Raw genomic sequence first — 20,854 nt, 5'->3', positions numbered from 1 at the left:
ATTTTTTTCCCTTCGTTTTTCAAGTGAGAGGAGGGGAGATAGAGAGACAGATTCCTGCATGTGCCCTGACTGGGATCCACCCAGCAACCCCTGTTTGGGGCTGATACTCCGCCCATCTGGGGCCATGCTTGCAACTGAGCCATTTTTAGCATCTGGGGTAAAGGCTCCAGGGAGCCATCCTCAGCATCCGGGGTCGATGTGCTCAAACCAATTGAGCTGTGGCTGCTGGAGAAGAAGAAGAAGAAGGAGGAGGAGGAGGAGGAGGAGGGGGAGGAGGGGGAGGAGGAGGAGGAGAGAGGAGGAGGGGGAGGAGGGGGAGGAGGAGGAGGAGAGAGGGGGAAGAAGAAGAAGAAGAAGAAGAAGAAGAAGAAGAAGAAGAAGAAGAAGAAGAAGAAGAAGAAGAAGAAAGAAGGAGAAGAAGAAGAAGAAGAAGAAGAAGAAAGGAGAAGAGAGAGAGAGAGAGAGAGAGGCAAGAGGGGCAGAGGTGAAGAAGCAGATGGCCGCTTCTCTTGTGTGCTCATGGGCACACATAAGAACACACACTAGTGCTCTGGGGAGGGTGTGATATGTAGTGAGTTAGACATCAGTAGAAAGGTTCTTGTTTCTCATTGCATTTCTCAGTCTGTACCAGTATTGTGTGGTTTAAATTTTCTTATTATTCTAAGATCCTGAACAAGTCATCTTAGTTCATCGAGTGCAAGGAGTTTTGTCCTCCTATGACGATAAATTATTTCTTGCAATCTCATCCTCCTGGTGGAACAGAAATTGATTTGTCTGCCAAATATAAGTGCTCTGTCCAGCCACCTTCCCATTTTCCCCCTGTTCTTTAGCCAGGGATATCAGACAATAGAGTTGGGGTTTAAAATAGCATATTCCTGTTCATAGACTCAAGGAGAAACCTTGAGTGGGTACTTTTTCAGCTGACACAGTGTTGAAATGGTCGATGGGAGTTCGAGGGGGTATCTTTATGGCAGTAATTGGAAATGTTCCCCTTGACAAAGGCTTCTGTGCACATGCGCTGTCTTGGGGAAGAAGTGTTGTCTTGTAGCATGCCCTGTAGACGTGGAGGACAGACAGGGAATTGGTTTATCTTGTCCATCCAGAGTTTGAAACTCTTTCGGCTGTGAGTCATCCTGCCACAGCAAAGAGTCTGAGAATGTTGAAGGGAAGATCCTAAGTGGATTCTGCCTACTGTGGCCTTGTAGATACAGCTCTCCACATTGTCTCCACATGACTCATCATCTCCTAACTGTGGCCAAAGTCTGAATGACACTAGGGAAAAAGAGTGGAAATCAGGAACATTCGCTACTGACTGCTTAGCAGAATCTTACTTAGGAAGAAGGACAGTGAGACTCCGAGATTAGGCAGAAGCTCCCAACAGAACGGAGAGCGTGTGATATGGAGAATAAGGTTTCTAAGCTCCTGGGATTGCCCTCCAGCTCTCTGTCTCCTCCATGTCCCAGGCCTTCCTCCTGCAGGAGCAGCCGAGGCTTTGACTAGGCTTTGACCAGTGGTAGGCAGCTGGGTAAGCGGGTTGTTGCCTCCGAGCCAGCATGCACTGTGAGAGTGGCTTGCCCCTGGCGCAGCTGCTGAGTGAGAATTTTTCTCTCTGGCTTAGGAGAGGGCAGAGCTGGGGAGGAGCTATTCCTTCTTTTTAGAAGAACCAGGTGAAAGGATGGTGAGGCAGAGAACAAAACTAATTTCAAGGACAAAAAAGAAATAATTGTACATATTTTAGTCCCTACAGGGCAGGTTGGTGGTGGAGTCCTGATACAGCAGGAGTCCTGTTGCCAGAACATTGTTTGGGGCCTGAGATTCTTTATTTACTTATTTTGGATTGATTGTGTCTCATGTGTGCCTTGACCAGGGCTTAAGCTTAAGTTGAGCCAGTGACCCCTTGCTCAAGCCAGTGACCTTGGGCTTCAAGCCAACAACTTTGGGCTCAAGTCAACCACCTTGAGGTCATGTATATGATCCCACACTCAAGCCAGCGATCCCTCGCTCAAGCCAAGGAGCCCACACTCTAGCCAGTGACCTCAGGGTTTCAAACTGGGGCCCTTAGTGTCCCAGGCTGATGTTCTATCCACTGTGCCACCACCAGTCGGGCCTGAGAATCCATCTAACATAAAATAATTGCAAATTTTCACATACTAGTTGTACTATTGGTATTTCTCTATTAAGAAAGCAGGTATTGACAAAAACTATTTTAAGTAACTCTGTTAAATAGATTTGCATCAGGTAGTATTTATTTAGTCTATAACTGGTGTTTAAGCTCTTTGTTATAACTCCATGGGCCCCCATAGGTGTCTGGTCTGGGTAAGGTAGGTTTTCCCACCGCACACACACATGCACGTACACACACACAAATGCACACATATTGCATTCTAATGTTCAGCCCAAAATGCTCCAATTCCTGCTCTGGGAGAACTCAAGTAACTATTTTCTGACTCTTTTCCCAGCCTTAGCCTCAACCCCAGGCAGAAACAATGCTCTTAGATAACAGCTTATGGTATTTTTATTTTACAAATAGGTGATGGTGCTTCAGGGCTCTTGTGCATGGCTCAGAGACCACAAGGGAGTCTGCAGATAAATTCCAGCCACATCAGCCAGAGTGCCCACAGGGCCCTCTAGTCACATGCTCTACCTGCGAGAGCCATGGACAGAGCACAGACCACAGCTAAGACAGGGTTGGGCTCGCACTGAAGGCTCTTTCCCCACATTTGTTCTGTCTGCTACTGTGAGAGTTTAAGCTAGATAATAAGCCTGCCTGCCTGCCTGTGGCTGGGGCCCTTTAGTTTTCTATCTCTAGATGCCTTTTTTTGGAGAGCTACAGGTCACTAGTTAGAACATGCTGAGCTCCAGCAGTGCTGGGCCATAGCTTTGTGGTGGGCATTTGGGGTGCTTATTTAGAAAGAGGCTCAGTACTGCTCCAAGAAGCTCAGGAAGAGGGAGCTCAGGAAGTCTGAGCTGTGAAGGATGCTTGTTCTGGTTGGGAAGTAAATTGATGGTCACCCTGGAGGGAAGGGGCCCTGAGCTCTGATGCAGGCGCGAATGCCCAGCGGGTTACAGATGGTTTCAGTCATGCTCTGGTTGCATGCCAGTGTCCCAGCACCACCCTCAGCTACTTTGTCTGTTCCAGGAAAGCTATATGCTGTTGGGGGTTATGATGGGGCTTCCCGCCAGTGCCTGAGCACCGTGGAGCAGTATAACCCAGCGACCAATGAGTGGACGTACGTGGCGGACATGAGCACCCGCCGCAGCGGTGCAGGTACGGGGGGAGCCTCAGGGTGCAGGCTCTGTCTGATCTACTCACAGGTGGGTCTGGAGAACCAACAACATTCTACCTTCTTAACCTCCCTCTTCTTTCCTTTCAATATCCAACCCCACTAGTAGTACCTCGGAGCTCGACACAAGCACTTAGAAGTTAACCTTTCCCTGGGGATCACTTTGCTAGAAAATGGACGAGATAATATTCTCTTCATCATCTCTTCCATTTCTGTGGAGATGTCTGCATCTGTCGAAAACAAAGTCTTGACATATTCATCATGCTCTGTCTTGATAAGGACTTTCTGTGGCAATTTATTTTATCCTCACCACAGCCCTACAAGGTAGACACAGTATTCATTTCACTTAGATTAAGAAAGCAAGTCAGCCGGGACTGAGCAGTTTGCTCAAGCTTTTATCCTTAGTAGCTGGCAGAGTCAGGATTTCCACTCAGATCTGCCTTGCTTTGAAGTTAGCTTTTTTGACCTCCAAATTATTAGTCTCTTTCTAATAAAGTGGCAGGAGCAGCACAGATATCCAGTCTTCAGTGGAAAAGCTAAAGCTTGCCTGTGTAGAGTCTCTGTCTGGGGGTTGCAAGCGAAGCTATTGGTGTTCATACTTGGAGGTAAATGTATATCGCCCCCCACTTCCTTCTCCCCACTTCAACCCATTCCCCACGTGGGAAGAGCATGGCTTCCGCTCTCATTTCCTCTGGGAAGACTAGCGGCTGTGTGGTTCTTTGGGATTTTCCAGGAAGTGGACCAACATTCCCTTCGTCCTGTTCTGTCTTCCCCCATCATCTCAGAAGCCCGAAGGAAAGGGTCTGAGAGGCCCTGGAGACTGGCCCTGGCTCTCTGTGCCAGTTCCTGTGGGGGGCGGTGACCGCTGACCAACCGTGGCCTGGTGGGAAGGTCCTGGACTTTCAGGAAGGGAAGCCACAACCGGGCTTACCCTGCCAGTGTCATTCCTTTCTCTTTTTTGTATATTTGAAGATTGAATTGTCATCTTATTTTACAGTACGAAACACATGACTACTTCCTCAGTATTCCTTAAAAATCATGCCATTTTAATATTTTTCAAGAGCCTTTGTGGGTTCACTTGTTAGAAAAGAAAAAGCCATATGATTCCACTTCTGGAGCTTTCTGTTTAGAATGTAGTTTTTGGGGAGCTTGCTTCTGCTGATCCCGGTGGGTTGGCACTTCCTGAACATGCAGCAAGTGGTGAAAATCCGGAGGCCCGGGCTGTCTGCTGGGTTTGCTTGCACTTGCCATGAGCCTTTGGCAGGTCCCTCCTTCTGGCCTCTGGTTCCTGAGATGTGCAGTGAGTGGGTTGCAGTAGAGGTTCCCTTGGAGCCAGTTCAGTTCACCAATCACATGGTTCTTCTTCCTTCAGAGAGCTCTTTTGGTAATTTTGGTTTATGGAGTCTTGGTTGAGTCTTCTTTGTACTTCTTAAAAATCCTCTGTGTGACTTGAGGTGTAAGAACAAGTGTTTGAAGCCCAGCGATTCAGGGACAGCTCAGCAGGAGGGGAGCAGCACATACTGCAACTTGTGGTTCCTTCTAGAAATGTCTAAGGAGGAGGTATAGAAGGGCAGCCCTGTGTAGAGCCACGAGCACAGACCTGCCTTAGGAAGTTCAGGCTCATCTCGTGGTCAGAGCTGCATGTGGAGGCCACATGGCTCTGTGTCTGCCAGTGCCCTGTCTGTTCAGGGGTTACTGCTGGGTGGTGATCACCCTAGCTGATCCTGCCTGTCACCTGGGCTGGAAGCCCTGGATAGTCACAGGTCTACTGCCTGTGTTCCAGGGAGGCACAGTGACCGGGACTTTGGCTCTGGTCTTTCTCTCAGAGGTGGCTTTCCTGAGGCTCTTAAGGTCAGTCAGCCTTTCATCACTGCTGTTTCACACTTGTAAGGTTTGGGGAAGCCTCACCTCTGGAGTTGGCAACCCACTTATGTGTGATAATGGGCGGTCGTGAGGGTGAGGACCCAGAGACTCGGACCTCTGATTGCCTGAGAAGCCCCTGTGGCTAGGCTGTAGATCCAGGAAACCTCTGCGTGGATGTTTCCAGTGGACACTACAAAATGATAGTGGTGCCCCGAGTGCCTGGAAGGCTGCTTGCTTCCGCAGCAGGGTGTGGGCAACTGCCAGCAGATACTTGTGGAGAAAGAGGCCGTTTCTGGGTCCTAGTGTGTGCTAATTCCTGCTGTGTGGCAGAGTGGAAGGCCAGGTAGCTTTGGAACACTGAATTTTATTATCCTAAGCCCATGAGATAGCCATTGTTGATATAATACCGCCATCTGCTGTTGGTGTAGGGCAACTGCGAGGAAGCTATAGCCAACCAGCATAATTGCTGAATGACATTTTACATATTTTGTCATTCAGACAGTATTTGAGAACCTACTTACTACCTACTTTTCAGGCACAGTGAAACGTGATAATACACACATGGTCTTTTTCCATATGAAGTTTATATTCTAGGAATAAAGTTCTTGGGTCTAAAATTTGGCTACGCATCCCAATCACGTGAGGTCCCCTTTCTCATTCCCGACCAGTACTGGGGAGTGAAGTCCTGCAATCTGTTCTCAAAGAGCTCCCTGCTGTCTGGGACAGGCCTGTCTGTGCAGTACTGGGCGCACTGGGCTGCTGACTAGTGCAGCCCGCACTGTACAGTGGGAGATAGAGGCCCAGAGGGGAGGTTAGAGACGGCAGGCAGAACCCAGGTTTCTGGGGTACTGTGCCACCATCCTCCTTTCTGGCTTTTTTCTTGACTTGTATTAAAGGATTTTTTAAGTTTATGTTAGAACTTGCAAATGATGCAATTCTGGCACTCAACGAGGCCTAGCAACACTGTGAGTGATCTAATGCCCCTCTGCCAGCTAGGAGGAGAGCAAGGAGGGGTGGGAAGAACAGACGCTTTCGGCCAAGCAGGGAGGTCTCACAGTGATGATCTCAGCACACCTGCTGGGTGGCCAGTTTCCACCTCTGACTCTTTCTGCTCAACTGATAAAGGCTGAGTAATAAAAGTAATGTAACAGCAAAGGAAAACTAGGCAATCTAGAAAGGCAAAAGGAGAAGTATAGTTTTACTGCTTAGAATAACTACTTTCAATGTTGTAGATGGGGTTCTTTCAGTTCTTTTTCACCTTTTTTCTTTATATAACCCCCACCCCCATTTATTTACACACACGTATCATGTATATGCACAAATATAAAATATATTTTTTTGTTTCTTTAAGTAGAAGTGGGGTCATATTTGCTTTATATTCTGATGTTCACAGGCTGACAATCATATGAGGTGGCAGGGGATCATTATATTTATTTTCCAGATGAGGACAGTGAGGTCTAAGGGAGCAAAACAGCACCCCCATGTCACCCTGCTGGTGATGGCTGTCCAAGACTGGGTGCCAGGCCCCCTGGTTTCCGGTCACTATAGCCAGCCTGAGGCTGGGACACTATGCTCTGCCTTTTAGGCGTTGGGGTCCTCAGCGGTCAGCTGTATGCCACAGGTGGGCATGACGGGCCCTTGGTGCGGAAGAGCGTTGAGGTGTACGATCCTGGAACAAACACGTGGAAGCAGGTGGCAGACATGAACATGTGCCGGCGCAATGCAGGTAATGTGACTGCTCTCTCTGCCTCGCCTGGGGGCTGTGGGTTTTCCTCCCTGCAAACTCTAGCTCTAAAAGACAGGCAGAAGGGACGGACTTCCAGGGCCTAGGGCCGGGCTTGTACCGTGAACAGGGAGTGTCCATTTGCTGGTAGGCTCTGGGCTAGGGGCGAAAGAGCTTGGAACCCAAAAGCTAGCCACAGAGCCCGCCACTTAGATGCAGAGGGTTCCTTCCCTCTCAGTGAAGGGTGGTGACTTTCACTGCACAGAGACGGACAGAACCATAGGAAAGCCCGCTGGTTGCCATCAGTGCCCATACACAGGGGCTTTGTTGGACACAGGGCTCTGGGGACATGGCCAGGCAATGGCACTTGGCTTTACCTTTTCCTTGCCAGTACCTGCCTGTGAGAACCTCTCACTTCCCGCTTGAAACCAGTCTCCTTCCTTTCAGGGGTCCCTGTGAATGGATCTATGATTCGTTCTCCAGTAGACCACTTCCCTTATTCTCTTCTTCTCTACCCTTTTTCTTTCCGTAGGAAGGGTTCACCTTGCAGGGGTCGTCAAACTTTTTATAAAAACCGCCCACTTTTGCAGTGCTGGTCAACCTGGTCCCTACCGTGCAACCAAACAGCGCTGCGATTGGCCCATCATGAAAGCTGGAACGCCCACTAGTGGGCGGTAGGGACCAGGTCTATCAGTACTGCAAAAGTGGGTGGTTTTTTTGTGTGTGTTTTTTTTTGTATTTTTCTGAAGCTGGAAACGGGGAGAGACAGTCAGACAGACTCCCGCATGCGCCTGACCGGGATCCATCCGGCACGCCCACCAGGGGCAACGCTCTGCCCACCAGAGGGCGATGCTCTGCACCTCCGGGGCGTTGCTCTGTTGCAACCAGAGCCACTCTAGCGCTTGAGGCAGAGGCCATGGAGCCATCCTCAGCGCTCAGGCCAACTTTGCTTCAATGGAGCTTTGGCTGCGGGAGGGGAAGAGAGAGACAGAGAGGAAGGAGGGGGGTGGGGGTGGAGAAGCAAATGGGCGCCTCTCCTACGTGCCCTGGCCGGGAATCGAACCCGGGTCCCCCGCACGCCAGGTCGACGCTCTACCGCTGAGCCAACCGGCCAGGGCCGTGGGCGGTTTTTATAAAAAGTTTGACGACCCTAAGGTTTTATTCCTAGAGCCTGACACCCTCATTAAACTATTTTATCTTTGAACTTCGCTCTCTGGGACATGACGTGTGTTGGCATGTGTGCTGTAAGCCTCTTCACTCTGTGAAAATGTTGGCTTAGCCCAGCTTCCCAGGGTGGAAAGACAAACAGGTGACTCTCAGGCAGATTTATTTCCTTTCCAGTACTCAGTTACCTGTTTGCTAAAACCCAGTGGTCACTGACTTGTTGAAACTGTACACAGAGGAGAGTTTATTAATTTTCCATCGTCTAAGCGGGCTGTAATATAATGTGTCATTTGGCCTTAAGCCACATGAGTGAGGAATTCCAGAACCTTCAAGACAGCTAGTCTATCTACAGTCTGAGAATTGAATTTAGGTATAAATGTGTGTATGTACACACATTCACATAGAGATATTTCTACTTTTAATAACAGAAATTGAATCACTCTGTAATACTGTTTGATAACTTGCCTTTTTAATCTACTTTACAGTCTTTCATGTGTATCTTATTATAACAATGAATATATTTACATCATATTATTTTAAATGCCTATGTAATAATTTAAATAACTAATCCATTATTAGACATTCTAGGTTATTTCCATTTTTATATAACTGATACTTTGGCTACTATAAATGGTCCTTATAGTTGATCAATACATACATTTAAATTATTTTTTCAACTAAAAGGCTGGAGGTGGGATTTTGGGGGCAGAGGGAGCACATGTGCTCTTGACATCGTACGGGAGCCTGGGGCACTTCGTACTCTCACCAGTATTTGAGAGTATCTTCGCCACCACTGATAATTACTACTTTTTGAGCATCATCAATCCCTTACTCTAGTTTTGAAAAGATACACAGTATATTGGACTACGGCCTTTCAAAGACTTGATGAGCAAGAATTAGATTTTTCTTTTATGAGTTCCCGCTGATGAGACCTTGCCCCCAAAACAGCTCACTCTGAGATCCAGGTAGGCAGAGTGCCACATCGCTGGGAACCATGTGTGTATTTAGACCACAGTTATGGGAAGGGGTAGCAGACACTACCATTAGCACCCCACTTTATGGATATAGTAGGGTTTATCGCAGAAACACTTACAAGCAGAATGATAGCGGTGTGCATGAAATCCCCTGCACTGTCTCATTCTGTAGCTCTGGGCGCGTGAGGTCTGCGCACACTGGTGCCCAGCACTCCATAGAAAGGGGCCTGTTCCCATCACTCTGCATATGATAGAGTCGGCAGCAGGAAACAGCCGGAAGACCATGCGGTAGGGAAAGCTCCCTGGTCAGGGTCAGAGGAGGCACTGTGTTAGGAAGGGGGACCTCAGAGCCCAGTAGCTGGTGTCAGTATGTACTGCTGTTGAACAAACAGACCTGTGGGCAGATTCTGTGCTACCCCGAAGGAGAGAAAGGGCCTCCTGGGTACTCCAGACTTATTTGTCTCTTACCCATCCCGGTTCCTTGGTGCTCCTGCTCTCTGTTTCTCATGGCTTCTGCTTGATTCCCAGGGGTCTGTGCAGTGAACGGGCTCCTGTATGTGGTTGGAGGGGATGACGGATCCTGCAACTTGGCTTCAGTGGAGTACTACAATCCCGTCACCGACAAGTGGACACTGCTGCCAACCAACATGAGCACAGGGCGGAGCTACGCAGGTCAGGGGGCCCCACCCCAACCCCACTCTACACTAGGCGCAGAGTGGGGCGGGGTGAGCTTGCTCCATTTGGGATGACAGATAATTGTCACATGTCACCACTCCTCCATTCTGTGCTCACCACAGGCACCCATAATTAGCACTTGCTTCCCTAGCAAACCTGACTATACCCTCAGAAGTCCTAACACAGTATTTCAGGGACCTCTTCCAGGTGATCTAAGTTGTCATAACAGGCTTTATTTTTTTATTTTTATTTTTTTGTATTTTTCTGAAGCTGGAAACTGGGAGAGACAGTCAGACAGACTCCCGCATGTGCCCAACCGGGATCCACCCGGCACGCCCACCAGGGGGCGATGCTCTGCCTCTCCGGGGCGTCGCTCTGCTGTGACCAGAGCCACTCTAGCACCTGACGCAGAGGCCAAGGAGCCATCCCCAGCGCCCGGGCCATCTTTGCTCCAATGGAGCCTTGGCTGTGGGAGGGGAAGAGAGAGACAGAGAGGAAGGAGGGGGGGGGGTGGAGAAGCAAATGGGCGCTTCTCCTATGTGCCCTGGCCGGGAATCGAACCCGGGTCCCCCGCACGCCAGGCCGACGCTCTACCGCTGAACCAACCGGCCAGGGCCAGTTGTCATAACAGGCTTTAGAATGTTATTGCCATTCCTGGTTTGTTTTGTGCCAGTCTTCTAGGTGGAGCAAGATACAGTTCTTGCTTTCCAGAAATTAAATTGGAGAGATAAGACCTGCCTACACAAAACAGGAACTACGGGATGATGCGCGCATATGTTCTGTATGTAATCAATGCACTGTACAGACTTTAGGACATGACAGGTGAGAGCGGGCAGAGCCAGGGGGCACTTCCCGGGGAGATGGGCTTGATCAACCTGTCAGGGCAATCATAGTCACACAGAAAGGGAAAGCTTCCCTTTGCTGTTCCTCCTCCCTGGACCGTGGTGCAGTGTGTTAGGTGCAGTGTAGGCATTTGCTCACGTGTTTTCAACATCCCTCTGGTCGAAGGGGACTGTTTTCCTTCCATGTTACAGATGATGAAACTGAGGTTTAAAGAGTTTGAATAATCCGCTCAAGTGCACACAGCTAACAAATTGGTAGGCAGAATTCAGACCCAGGTCTGACTCCTAAACCCGTGCCCTTCGTGTGACCCTGGCTCAGGGTTGGGGAGAAAAGAATTCCACACGAGAGGCTGGAGGGAAGAGTGAGGCACGAGGCCTGTTCCTGGGGAATGTGTGGGGTGGGCTTGGTGAGGTGCAAGCGTAGGAGTGGAGCGGGTCCTGCTGAGGTCAGACAGATACATTTATATATACGTCTGCTGTTGGGAGACAAATGCATCCCCATCATACAGCCCAGCTCCCTGTGTCTGGTCTTCCAGAAGCTGGGATAATTAGGGCTAACATGTATTTTTTGAGCACATACAAGGTGCCAGGCATAATCCTAAGTATTTTACATTATCTCACTTAATCTACATAAGGATGGCTCTGATGGTACTCTTATTCCCATTTTGTGTTAAAAAAGGTCAGTCCTTCCTTGTTTAGATTTTAGGGCAAAGGAAGATTGGGCCTCGCAGACTCAAAGGGGTTTGTATCATCATCACAGTCTGTTAACACGAGGCTTTAATTTCAGTGAACTTATTTTACTTTTACTCCTTCATTTATGATTTTTATCTACTAAGTAGAAAAGATTTGCCTGACCTGTGGTGGCGCAGTGGATCAAGCGTAGACCTGGAACGCTGAGGTCACCGGTACAAAACCCTGGGCTTGCCTGGTCAAGGCACATATGGGAGCTGATGCTTCCTGCTCCTCCCGCCTTTCTTTCTTTCTTTCTTTCTTTCTTTCTTTCTTTCTTTCTTTCTTTCTTTCTTTCTTTCTTTCTTTCTTTCTTTCTTTCTTTCTTTCTTTCTTTCTTTCTTTCTTCCTTTCTTTCTTTCTCTCTCTCTCTCTCTCTCTCTCTCTTCTCTGAAATGAATAAATAAATAAAAATAGTAAGTAGAAAAGATTTTAGTTCCTGGCTGGGTGGCTAAATGGACAGAGCATCATCCCGGCACGCCGAGGTTGTGGGTTTGCTCCCTGGTCAGGGCACGTGCGAGAGAAGCATCCAATGAGTGCACAACTAGAGAAAAGGAACAACTAAGTGGAACTAGTTGATGCTTCTCTATCTCCCTTTCTATTTCCCTTCCCCCTTTTCTCTCTCTCCTTCTTCTTCTTCTTCTTCTTCTTCTTCTTCTTCTTCTTCTTCTTCTTCTTCTTCTTCTTCTTCTTCTCTCTCTCTCTCTCTCTCTCTCTCTCTCTCAAATCAATGGAAAAATTAAAAAAAATTTTAAATAGAAAAGATTTTAGAGAAATTTTTGTCCTAGAGTGATTCTGTTCTCATGGTTAATTTCATTTTCTTTTTGAAGAAAGGAGCAGGGCATTCTCTAGTAGGGCATGGGGCCTGTGAGGGACACTCCTTGGTTCCCTGCTTGCATTACTGAGAGGGGAAAGCTGAGGTGTGAGTGGTTAGAATTTTATACACACGCTGAGTATTTCGTGTCCATCTTTCCTGTCTGCTCACTCTAGGAAGGAGACATGCAAACATGCGATTTATCTTCAAACCCACTGACTGAGTGAATCTGTTTTCTTAAAATCAAAGAAAATGTCCTGAAACACAAAGATTTATGGACAAAATTATCATTGGAACATTATTTATAATAGCAAAAAACTGAGAAACTACTTAGTGTGAGGGAAACAGTTAAATAAACTGGAATATTGCCCTGGCTGGTTGGTTCAGTGGATAGAGCATTGGCCTGGTGTGCAGACATCCCAGGTTCAATCCTCAGTCAGGGCACACAGGAGAAGCGACCATCTGCTTCTCTCCCCTTCCTTCTCCCCCTTCTCTCTCTCTTCCCCTCTCACAGCCAGTGGCTCAACTGGTTCTATCATCAGCCCTGGGTGCTGAGAATAGCTCAGTTGGTCCGAGCACCGGCTTCAGGCACTGAGGATAGCTCAGTTGATTCAAGCATTGGCCCCGGACGGGGGTTGCTGGTGGATCCCAGTCAGGGTGCATACAGGTATCTGTCTTTCTATCTCCTCACCTCCTCTCACTTAAAAAAAAACTGGAATATTTAATAGAGTGAAAGTATTTTTAATGCCATGAGAAAATGTTTTTGACAGACTGTTAGGTTAAAAATGGAGGATGCCAAATGTATGTACCATGTGAGCTTAGTCATGTGGTCCTGGATCATGGAGCATTGAATAGCTGCTGCTTAAGGATGTTGGAGTCAGATCTGAATTTGAATCCTAAAGCTCTGCCACTAGCCCTGGGACTCTGGGCAAGGTAATCAATCTGACTGAACCTCTGCTTTCTCATTTGTAAAGTGAGAATACAATTATACCAAGCTTCTCAGGGCAGGTATGAGAGTGAAATGTGATTGTAGTTGGAAAGGGTTTAGCACACGCCTCTGGGGCACACTGAAACCACTCAGAAATTTATTGTGATTATTATTAGAAGCTGGGAAATATTCCAAAAAGATAATGTTGATTCTCTGTATGAAGGGATGAAAGGTTTTTTTTCTTTTTTACTTTGTTTCTCTGCATTTTTCAAGTTTTCCCATAATGGAATATTTTACTTTTATAATAAAAAGAAAAGTTCATATTAAAACACTACAGGTGCTGGCCAGGTAGCTCAGTTGGTTAGAGCATCATCCCAACATGCTGAGGTTGCAGGTTCTATCCCCAATAAGGGCACATATAAGAATCAACCAATGACGGCAGAAATAAGAGGACCGACAAGTCTAACAAGCCGATGTTTCTCTCTTTTTGTTCTCTCCCTTCCTCTATCTCTAAAAAATCAGTTAAAAAAATGCAGGAGGCTGCTCTAAAAAAAAGCCACCTGGCAAAAGGTAAACCTGATGTGCAGGCAGGGTGTCCCCAAGGTCAGGCACGGTGTCCCCAAGGTCAGGCAGCACATCTGGGTCTGAGGACTCAGCTTCTGCTGCCAATAAGCTTTTTTCTGTACTTTTATCTATAAATGAACATGAAATGAATTTTGTAGCAGAATTTCACCATTGGGATATCCTAGGGTTTCTTTTAGCAATGCTCTCTTAATTTTATCTTCAACCAGAAGATTTTGTAGTCATGGGAATACATTGAAATAAGGGTCCAGTTACCATCATACCTGTAGACCCTGCCTGTAAGGTAGTGTTTTGTCCAGATGCAGGTACAGAAAAATTCATAGATGCTTGTTTAAATATGAAAGGAGACTATTTGTCTCAGGCATAAAGAAGTTAAGGGTGGGTGTGGTGGCTCAGACTGCCATTGAAGAACCAGGTGTCTCCTCTCTTTTCTGTTCTGCCAGCTTTATTAATAGCTTCTTATGCCCCTTGCTTGCATGAGCACACCAGGCAGGGCAAAGGACAAAGCCGAAGTTGTAGCACTGGCAGGCTTGCATTTACAGTCATGTTGGCCAGGACTGGATCACATGGCACTTCCAGCTGAAAGGTAGTCTGGGAAGCTGAGCTCAGACTCACTGGTCGGTATAGAAGAGGACAGTAAGTAAGAGGAATGTTGGCTGAATCAACCTACAGTATCTGCCACGTGGCGTCAGTCCAGTTCAGGGGGGTTTCAGGGTCATACATGGATTTTCAAAGTTAGCTGTTGAATAGGGTTCAGCTTGGCTGAAACTGCAACACATGCAGACCTGTCTTAAGGTAAGGAGGCTACACTGCAGCTGGTGGCAGAGGTAGGGTTGCAGTTCAGGATTTTTTACTTCCAGGAAGTCAGTCTGTTCTTTCTGGGTCATTCCAGTACCTTTTAAAAGTAGACATGAATCACTCATCACTTCTCTTAAAGTGATACACACTTCAAGCTGTGGAGTGGCTTCTGGGTTTCCAGTGAGGGTGCTGAGAGCATCGTTAAGCTGAGTGCTGGGGTCGGGCAAGGGCATCATTACTATAAGGGCTGAATTTGTGTGATGACGTGGGCGAGACCACTAGTCTGTGGTGTCGAGGGACTGTGCTCGTGGCTTCAGATATCTGTGGGAACGTGGCTGTTCGAGTGGGCAGCAGCCAGGCGCTGGCAGCCTGAGCCCACGGGCCCTTTGCCTTGCTGTGGTGCAGGGTGTCTTGGATTCATGGACTCCTTGGGGCTCTGAATACCTTTGGGAAGGCTGAAATGATCACTTTCTGCCCCTTTCATCTTAGGTGTTGCTGTGATTCACAAGCCCTTGTGACCCCAACTCCTACTGCCAGGAGGTGGGGGAAGGGAGGGGTGCTGCCTGGGGCTCAGAACAGAGGGACCATGACGGCCGGATCCCACTCGCTGGGAGAGTCTGCAGCAGAGCGAGAGCACCTCCTCCGACTCGGCTGCGTAGAGTCAGAGTGAAGACGGGGACCCACCTCCTGCACCTGTGAGGGGCTTTGGCCTCTGTCCCAAACACAGGGTTCCTGATAGCTTCGGGCCACATCGTTTGGGCATTTGTATGTTTCTACAGGGACAATATGTATGGGAGTATGTGTGTGTGTGTGTGTGTGTGTGTGTGAGAGAGAGAGAGAGAGAGAGAGAGAGAGAGAGAATATATATGTGTTTAGAAAATCATGTCTCATTAAATTGGGGGTGGGGTGTTACATTCTACTGGATTTCTGTACTACTGATCCTTCCGCTGTGCTAAAAATCAGATCACAGAAACCTCTCTTCTGGATTTGCCCCGTGGGCACTCTGAGACTACTTCAGCTGCTGTCTCCTGAGGTCCAGTTGGATAGGGATGGCCAGCAGTGACCGGCAAAAAGAAGCAGTGCTCTGCCCATGCCCACACACTGGCCTTGACTACTGGCCTGCCTGCAGGAGAGGCAGGTGTTCTCAAAGCTGTACTGCGTCCTCTGTGTGTAGACTAGGAACAGGTGGGTCTCCGGCCCGTCGGCTGGGTGCTGTTTGTTCCTCAGGCTCTCCTATCTTTGGCCTACTGGTCTTTGATGTGATGAACTCCAGGTTTGGAGATTTTGTGTCTCTTCAGCTGGGAAAACTAGCTCTTCAGAGGAGACACATTAGGAAAAAATGTACACGAAAAACAAAGAAACCAAAGTGGAAAGGCTTCAGTCCCTGCCCTTAATAGTCTCGGAGAGAATCCTACTTCTGAATTTTTTCACGATGTGGAGGTCCCCATTGTACTTATTATCCAGGAGTAATTACTCACAATAACCCATTTACCCTCAGAAGTATACTTATTCAGAGAATAAGTAAAAGGTCACCCTACCTCCAAACTCAAGGATAGATTTGTCCCTGTGTTGGGTGGGGTCACGTGTTATTCAGGGGAACATGGGTGGCTTCAAAGGAGTATAGCAGCAGGGGCGGGTCCTCGGCACTTTGTGATTATGGTCAAATCTGATATCCATGTCTTCCTGTCCTCGTGCTCGCCCCCTGTCCCAGGGCCTGTGCTCTCTTCCTCTCCAGCCCTCAGAGCACTCCCTCCTCCTGGCTCCCCTGTGGGGCAGGAGATGGTGATAGCCCTACATGTGTGATCTCGCTCAGGGACACTTGCATTTTAAGAGAGGAACTAATAAGAACTTTGCTAATTTATAGGACAAATGATTAATGACAGAACTTGAAGAATCTGGAGGAGGGGGTATTTGAAGGTCATGTGCATTAAAAAGGAACCTTAAGGCTGTGCTGTTCCTGAACCAGCAAGTTGCTTATGCTGGAATTTCTCGCATAAGGAGGGAGGTCCTGTGTCTGGAGAACAGTCTTACGCTGGTGTTTACCTTCCATGAGGAACAGAGGGGCTTGATGAACCCTGATATTGGACTTCTGATTCATCTGGACTCCTTCCAAGAAGATATTACAGGAGACTGGCATTCCCCCTATCTCCCCCTCAGTTAGAAATCCAGGATCTTCCCTAGCTAGTTGGCCTGGCCACTCTGTATTTACAGTATATTTATTGTGCACTAAACACTGAACTCTCTTGAAGACGAAACTTCTGGTGTTGAGCAGATGTTATTTCAGTAAGACTTTCGGAGAGGATCAAGGCACCCAGAATTTTTAGTAGCCTTGGGAAGAGGCTAAAATACCCAGCTTTGCTGGGCCTGGAAGAAATGTCTCCAAAGGGATCAAGGCGAGCTTTCAGTTGGGTGCTCTGCCCTCACCCAGCGCTGAAGGGGACTGTTGTCCGAGCTCTGCCTGGCTCTGGATTGGAAGCTGATGGAGTAAGCCTTTTGTTTCAAATGTTCTTCCTCCTGATCTAAGGAAGGGTTGGGATTTAGTTGTGGTGTGTGTCGGTGTGGGTGTGCAGGTGTGTTTTGGGGATAAAGGTAAAATTGGGGTCTGATTGTGCTTTTCACACAGCTTCTGGTTTCAGATGAAAGGTGAACTCCCTGTCCCCTCTCCCAGCACAGAGGAGGTGGATTCCATGCTTGTTTGTGTGTCTTCTTCCCAGAAGATTCCCTTCCCTGAAAGCTAGCAAGCCATGTTTTCTGCTTTTGGATTTTTGCTGTCGACTCCACCTCATGTCTCCCTTCCAAGGAAGCACTGCCCCTACTGGTAGCACTGCTGAGGCCATGTTCATTTCATCCTCATGTGTCCTTTCTCCCGGGATCAGAACACTGGTATGTCATCACCAAAAAGCCAAACTGCTCTAACTGCCCACAGATGCCATCAGAAACTGGATGTCTCTTTATCACCAGGTACTATTCTCTCTCCACAGTGGACACAACAGACTTATTTTCAGGTCTGTGCTGGTTACGTGGTAGATGAACCCTCAGCCCCCATGCAGGTGGCCACAACTCCTTGTGAATGCAGCTTTGTCAGTGGTGTATCTGAAATAGGATCACAGGGATGAAATGGAAATGTAGCCCAAGGGTAGAAGCAGCTATTTGGATACCAATTTAGGCTACAAAGAAGTCAGGTTCTGAATTCCAAAGTTATTTCTCATAAGTACCCAGTGGCATCTCTCCATCTAAAAAGTTGCAGTATTATGCAAATGAAAGTGACCTCATTTTCTGCTATGCAATAAGAATACTTAATTCTCTTTCATGACAAACCAGTTGTAACATTCCCTAAGATGCTTTTTAAGCTGTCTTACTTTGATATCTGTTGTGTGATGTTTGTATATTCCTGAGCCAGATCCTTTCAAAGATTGCCTTTTTATAAAATTGAAGCTACAGCTTTCAGGCTAAAATTTTAATGTAGATATTTTTATAAAATATTTTTCAGGATATTTGAATTGCTTTTTATTGTCCACAACAATGAAATGTTACGTTCTATGCATCATTCACTCTTAAACGCAGTCCATGCCTGTAGCTGTCTTCCCTTTGTGTCTTATGTTCCCAAAACTGATTTTTCAGTGGCTCCAGAGAGAAAACACAATCAGTCGTGTTTCTTGAAACCCTTAGGGACTACGTTAAGCCAGACTTAGACTCAGCACTTACCCATCTGTGGCTGCTGTTTTGGAATCTGCTCTCCGCAGTTCGCAGTTATGAGGCTGGTTGGCCCATCTCCTGGCGGCTCTCCCTGCCTGGCACTGAGCCTGGCCCGCTGTGGCGCGGAGAAGCCCCAGAACACGGCTTGCCCTCCAGCACATGCTCTCGGGAGTGTCCTATGTCCAGTAGGCCAGTCCTCATTCTATTCCGTCTCCTTATTCTGGAGCTTCCAACCGCATAAAGCCTTTGCTGCCAGGGGATATCCCTTTTGGAAGCCTCCTGCCTGTGAACTTTAAAAGAGGGTCACTCTCATGATCCCCATTAAAAATGTGTCAAGCGTGTGCTTCACAGATGTGTATACAACACTTAAAAATTACTTGTTTTTTGAGTGTCTACACTCCGGGCTCTCTTCTGTGTATTTATCTTCCATTAGCCTCATTTTTAAAAACTTTATTTTTTGATTATTGGGACAGGTGCCATTTGAATTGCCCCCGCGCTCCCATTTGCACCTTGTTGGGTCAAGTGGGAGGTTGAACAGACTCATGTTCCAGCTAGCTGGAGTTTTTAAGTGTTTGCCTGGAGAAGCAAGGGGAGTGGAATGTATTTTTTGTGTGTTTGCACTGCTTAGAGTCCTAAGCCCCTTACGTTCAGCTGTGCTGTACATCTACTGACCAAGCAGCAGAACTGGCAGCTGTCCCAGCATTTGGGAATGGAAGAAGCTTCTTCTGTGGTGATGATCACAGCCTCATAGCCCCTATGCAGCCTCTGTCATGGGACTCAGTGACTCGTGGGTCAGCCATGGCAGGAATGCACGGGACTGTGGCATTTGGAGAAACAAATTGCTCTCCTGCTATGTTCTTGCCTTTGGTTATGAAATTTCAAATTAATTTTTTCCCCTTTCAGTGGCAATAAAGGACCATTGCTAGACTTCTTGTTTAATTTGTATATGATATGTAAAATACCTTCTTTGAAGGAACACTCAAGGCACTGAATGTGTATGTCTGTGTGGGTGCACCCTGTCTGAGAGGTTGTCCATAGGCAGGCAGACTTGGGCACTGACACCCATACAACACATTGCATAGGTAAGGTCCTTGATCTGGTGTTTTCTGCTCAGACATTAAGGACTATATATCTTATAAAAGAACACTTGTCACATGCTTGATCAGTTACAGTGCTAGCTAAAGAAACAGTCCTTCAAATGTATTATTTTAATAGGAATGATATTCTAGTTTCCCATACTTTGTTACTTTAATTTTAATAAAAGCTGAACTGTGAGAACCTTTCTCAGTATTTCATTTCTGTAGTCCACCTTCTCCACTATGTCTCAGATGTGAAAAAACATTTATTCCTACGTGTCTTCAGATATAATTTTTTTTCTCTTTAGGTTGATTGAGAGTCGTCCTGGAGTGTGGAGGTTGCTGGTTCGATTCCTCGGTCAGGGCACATACAGGAGCAGCTCAATGTTCCTGTCTCTTTCTCCCTACCTCTTTTAAATAAACAAACAAACAAACAAAAGAACTTCTGGAGAGGGTCTGAGTTCCATTGGCCTGTTCTCTGGCCCAAGAACAGTGTCAGACCCACAAAGACCTCCTCTGTGAGGCCTAGAGAAGCCAGTCCCTCCAGTCAGTGTTCAGTGGCCCGGGCGAGTGCCTGCTGGTCATGTGAGGTGGGTGTGCTGGTTCAGGCATGGGGAGGAGGAGACAGATTCAGCTGTAAGTAAAGATTTTTACAAGTTTGTTAATGCCCCTAGAGATTTTGTAAGTATTTTCTAATGTTTCATTATTAAATATATAAATATTAACTATATTTTCTTTTATATATATATATAATATATACACACACACACACAACTATTAACTATGTTGGTTTATAAAATATCAACATATATGAAATAATAGTTATAGCTGACATCTATGGAATACTTACTATGTGCCAGACACCTTTCTAAGTGCTTTACTTATTATCAATGCATTTAATCCCCATCGCAGTCTTCTGAGTTACTATTATCTTCATTTTACAGATGAAGATAAGAAATTCAGAGAGGTTAATCAACTTGCCAAAGGTAGCATTGGCTGCAGAAGGATGGAGCCACTCGAGTCTGGGCCCCTAGTCCTCTGTCCCTTCATCCTTGAGGAGGTGAGGGGGACAGGGCGTCCCGAGGAGCGCCAAGGAGATGTCGGCTCAGGGGCCCCTGGGAAGTGCCAACATGGTTCAGGAAAAACACCGACGCCCAAGTTTTCAGGCCACTTGGACCAAAACTGCCCCCATCTTTTATTGCTGGTAAATAATCATATTTGTTACTATGACGATAGTAGCAGTAGCCACTACTGACTGCTTATTCTGTGCCAGACACCCTGCTAAATGCTTTGTAACTTGGCCTTTAGTCCACAACCTCCAAGGCAGGTGGCACCGCCCCTTTGGAGGTGGGTGTTTCCTATTGGCTGCCCTGCCTCACCTCTTTCCACACTCCTCTTGCTTACCTGTGGTCACAGGGAGCCGGCTCTGGGGCATAGGATGGCCATCTAAACGGGGCCTCACCGTGTGGGAGGTGAGCTTCTTCAGAAGACTCGGCTCACCTGCAGCGTGTCAAATCTGCCTGCTCAGGGTCCTGGGCTCCTACGCTCTAACAAACTGGACAGGTCCGGTCCCCTTCAGGAAGGCAGTCGCCGCCCTATCCCAGATGACAGATGGGCAGCACCGAGGGGTCAGGTCCAGCTTTAAGTTGAAGATTCCCACAAGATGAAAGGGGCCTCTTGGCCAGACCCCTCCCCACATTTGGGAA

General features: G+C 47.4%; 1 protein-coding gene across 13 annotated transcripts in view; it reads left to right on the top strand.

Moving 5' to 3' along the window:
- KLHL3 (kelch like family member 3) overlaps positions 1 to 19,340 on the top strand; it is a 358,874-nt gene extending 339,534 nt beyond the window's left edge. For all 13 annotated transcript variants that reach the window (XM_066344557.1, XM_066344552.1, XM_066344549.1 and 10 more), the window contains 4 exons: positions 3,140 to 3,268; positions 6,733 to 6,873; positions 9,537 to 9,680; positions 14,866 to 19,340. In XM_066344557.1, the coding sequence (XP_066200654.1) occupies positions 3,140 to 3,268; positions 6,733 to 6,873; positions 9,537 to 9,680; positions 14,866 to 14,894 (443 nt within the window). In that variant the 3' untranslated portion in view covers positions 14,895 to 19,340. The remainder of the gene's footprint in view (positions 1 to 3,139; positions 3,269 to 6,732; positions 6,874 to 9,536; positions 9,681 to 14,865) is intronic.
- Positions 19,341 to 20,854: the final 1,514 nt, after the last annotated feature.

This window comes from Saccopteryx leptura, chromosome 6 (assembly GCF_036850995.1).
Source record: "Saccopteryx leptura isolate mSacLep1 chromosome 6, mSacLep1_pri_phased_curated, whole genome shotgun sequence".
NCBI lineage: Eukaryota > Metazoa > Chordata > Mammalia > Chiroptera > Emballonuridae > Saccopteryx > Saccopteryx leptura.
Note: the sequence above shows the minus strand (reverse complement) of the source record. Positions and strands in the feature narration are given on the sequence as shown.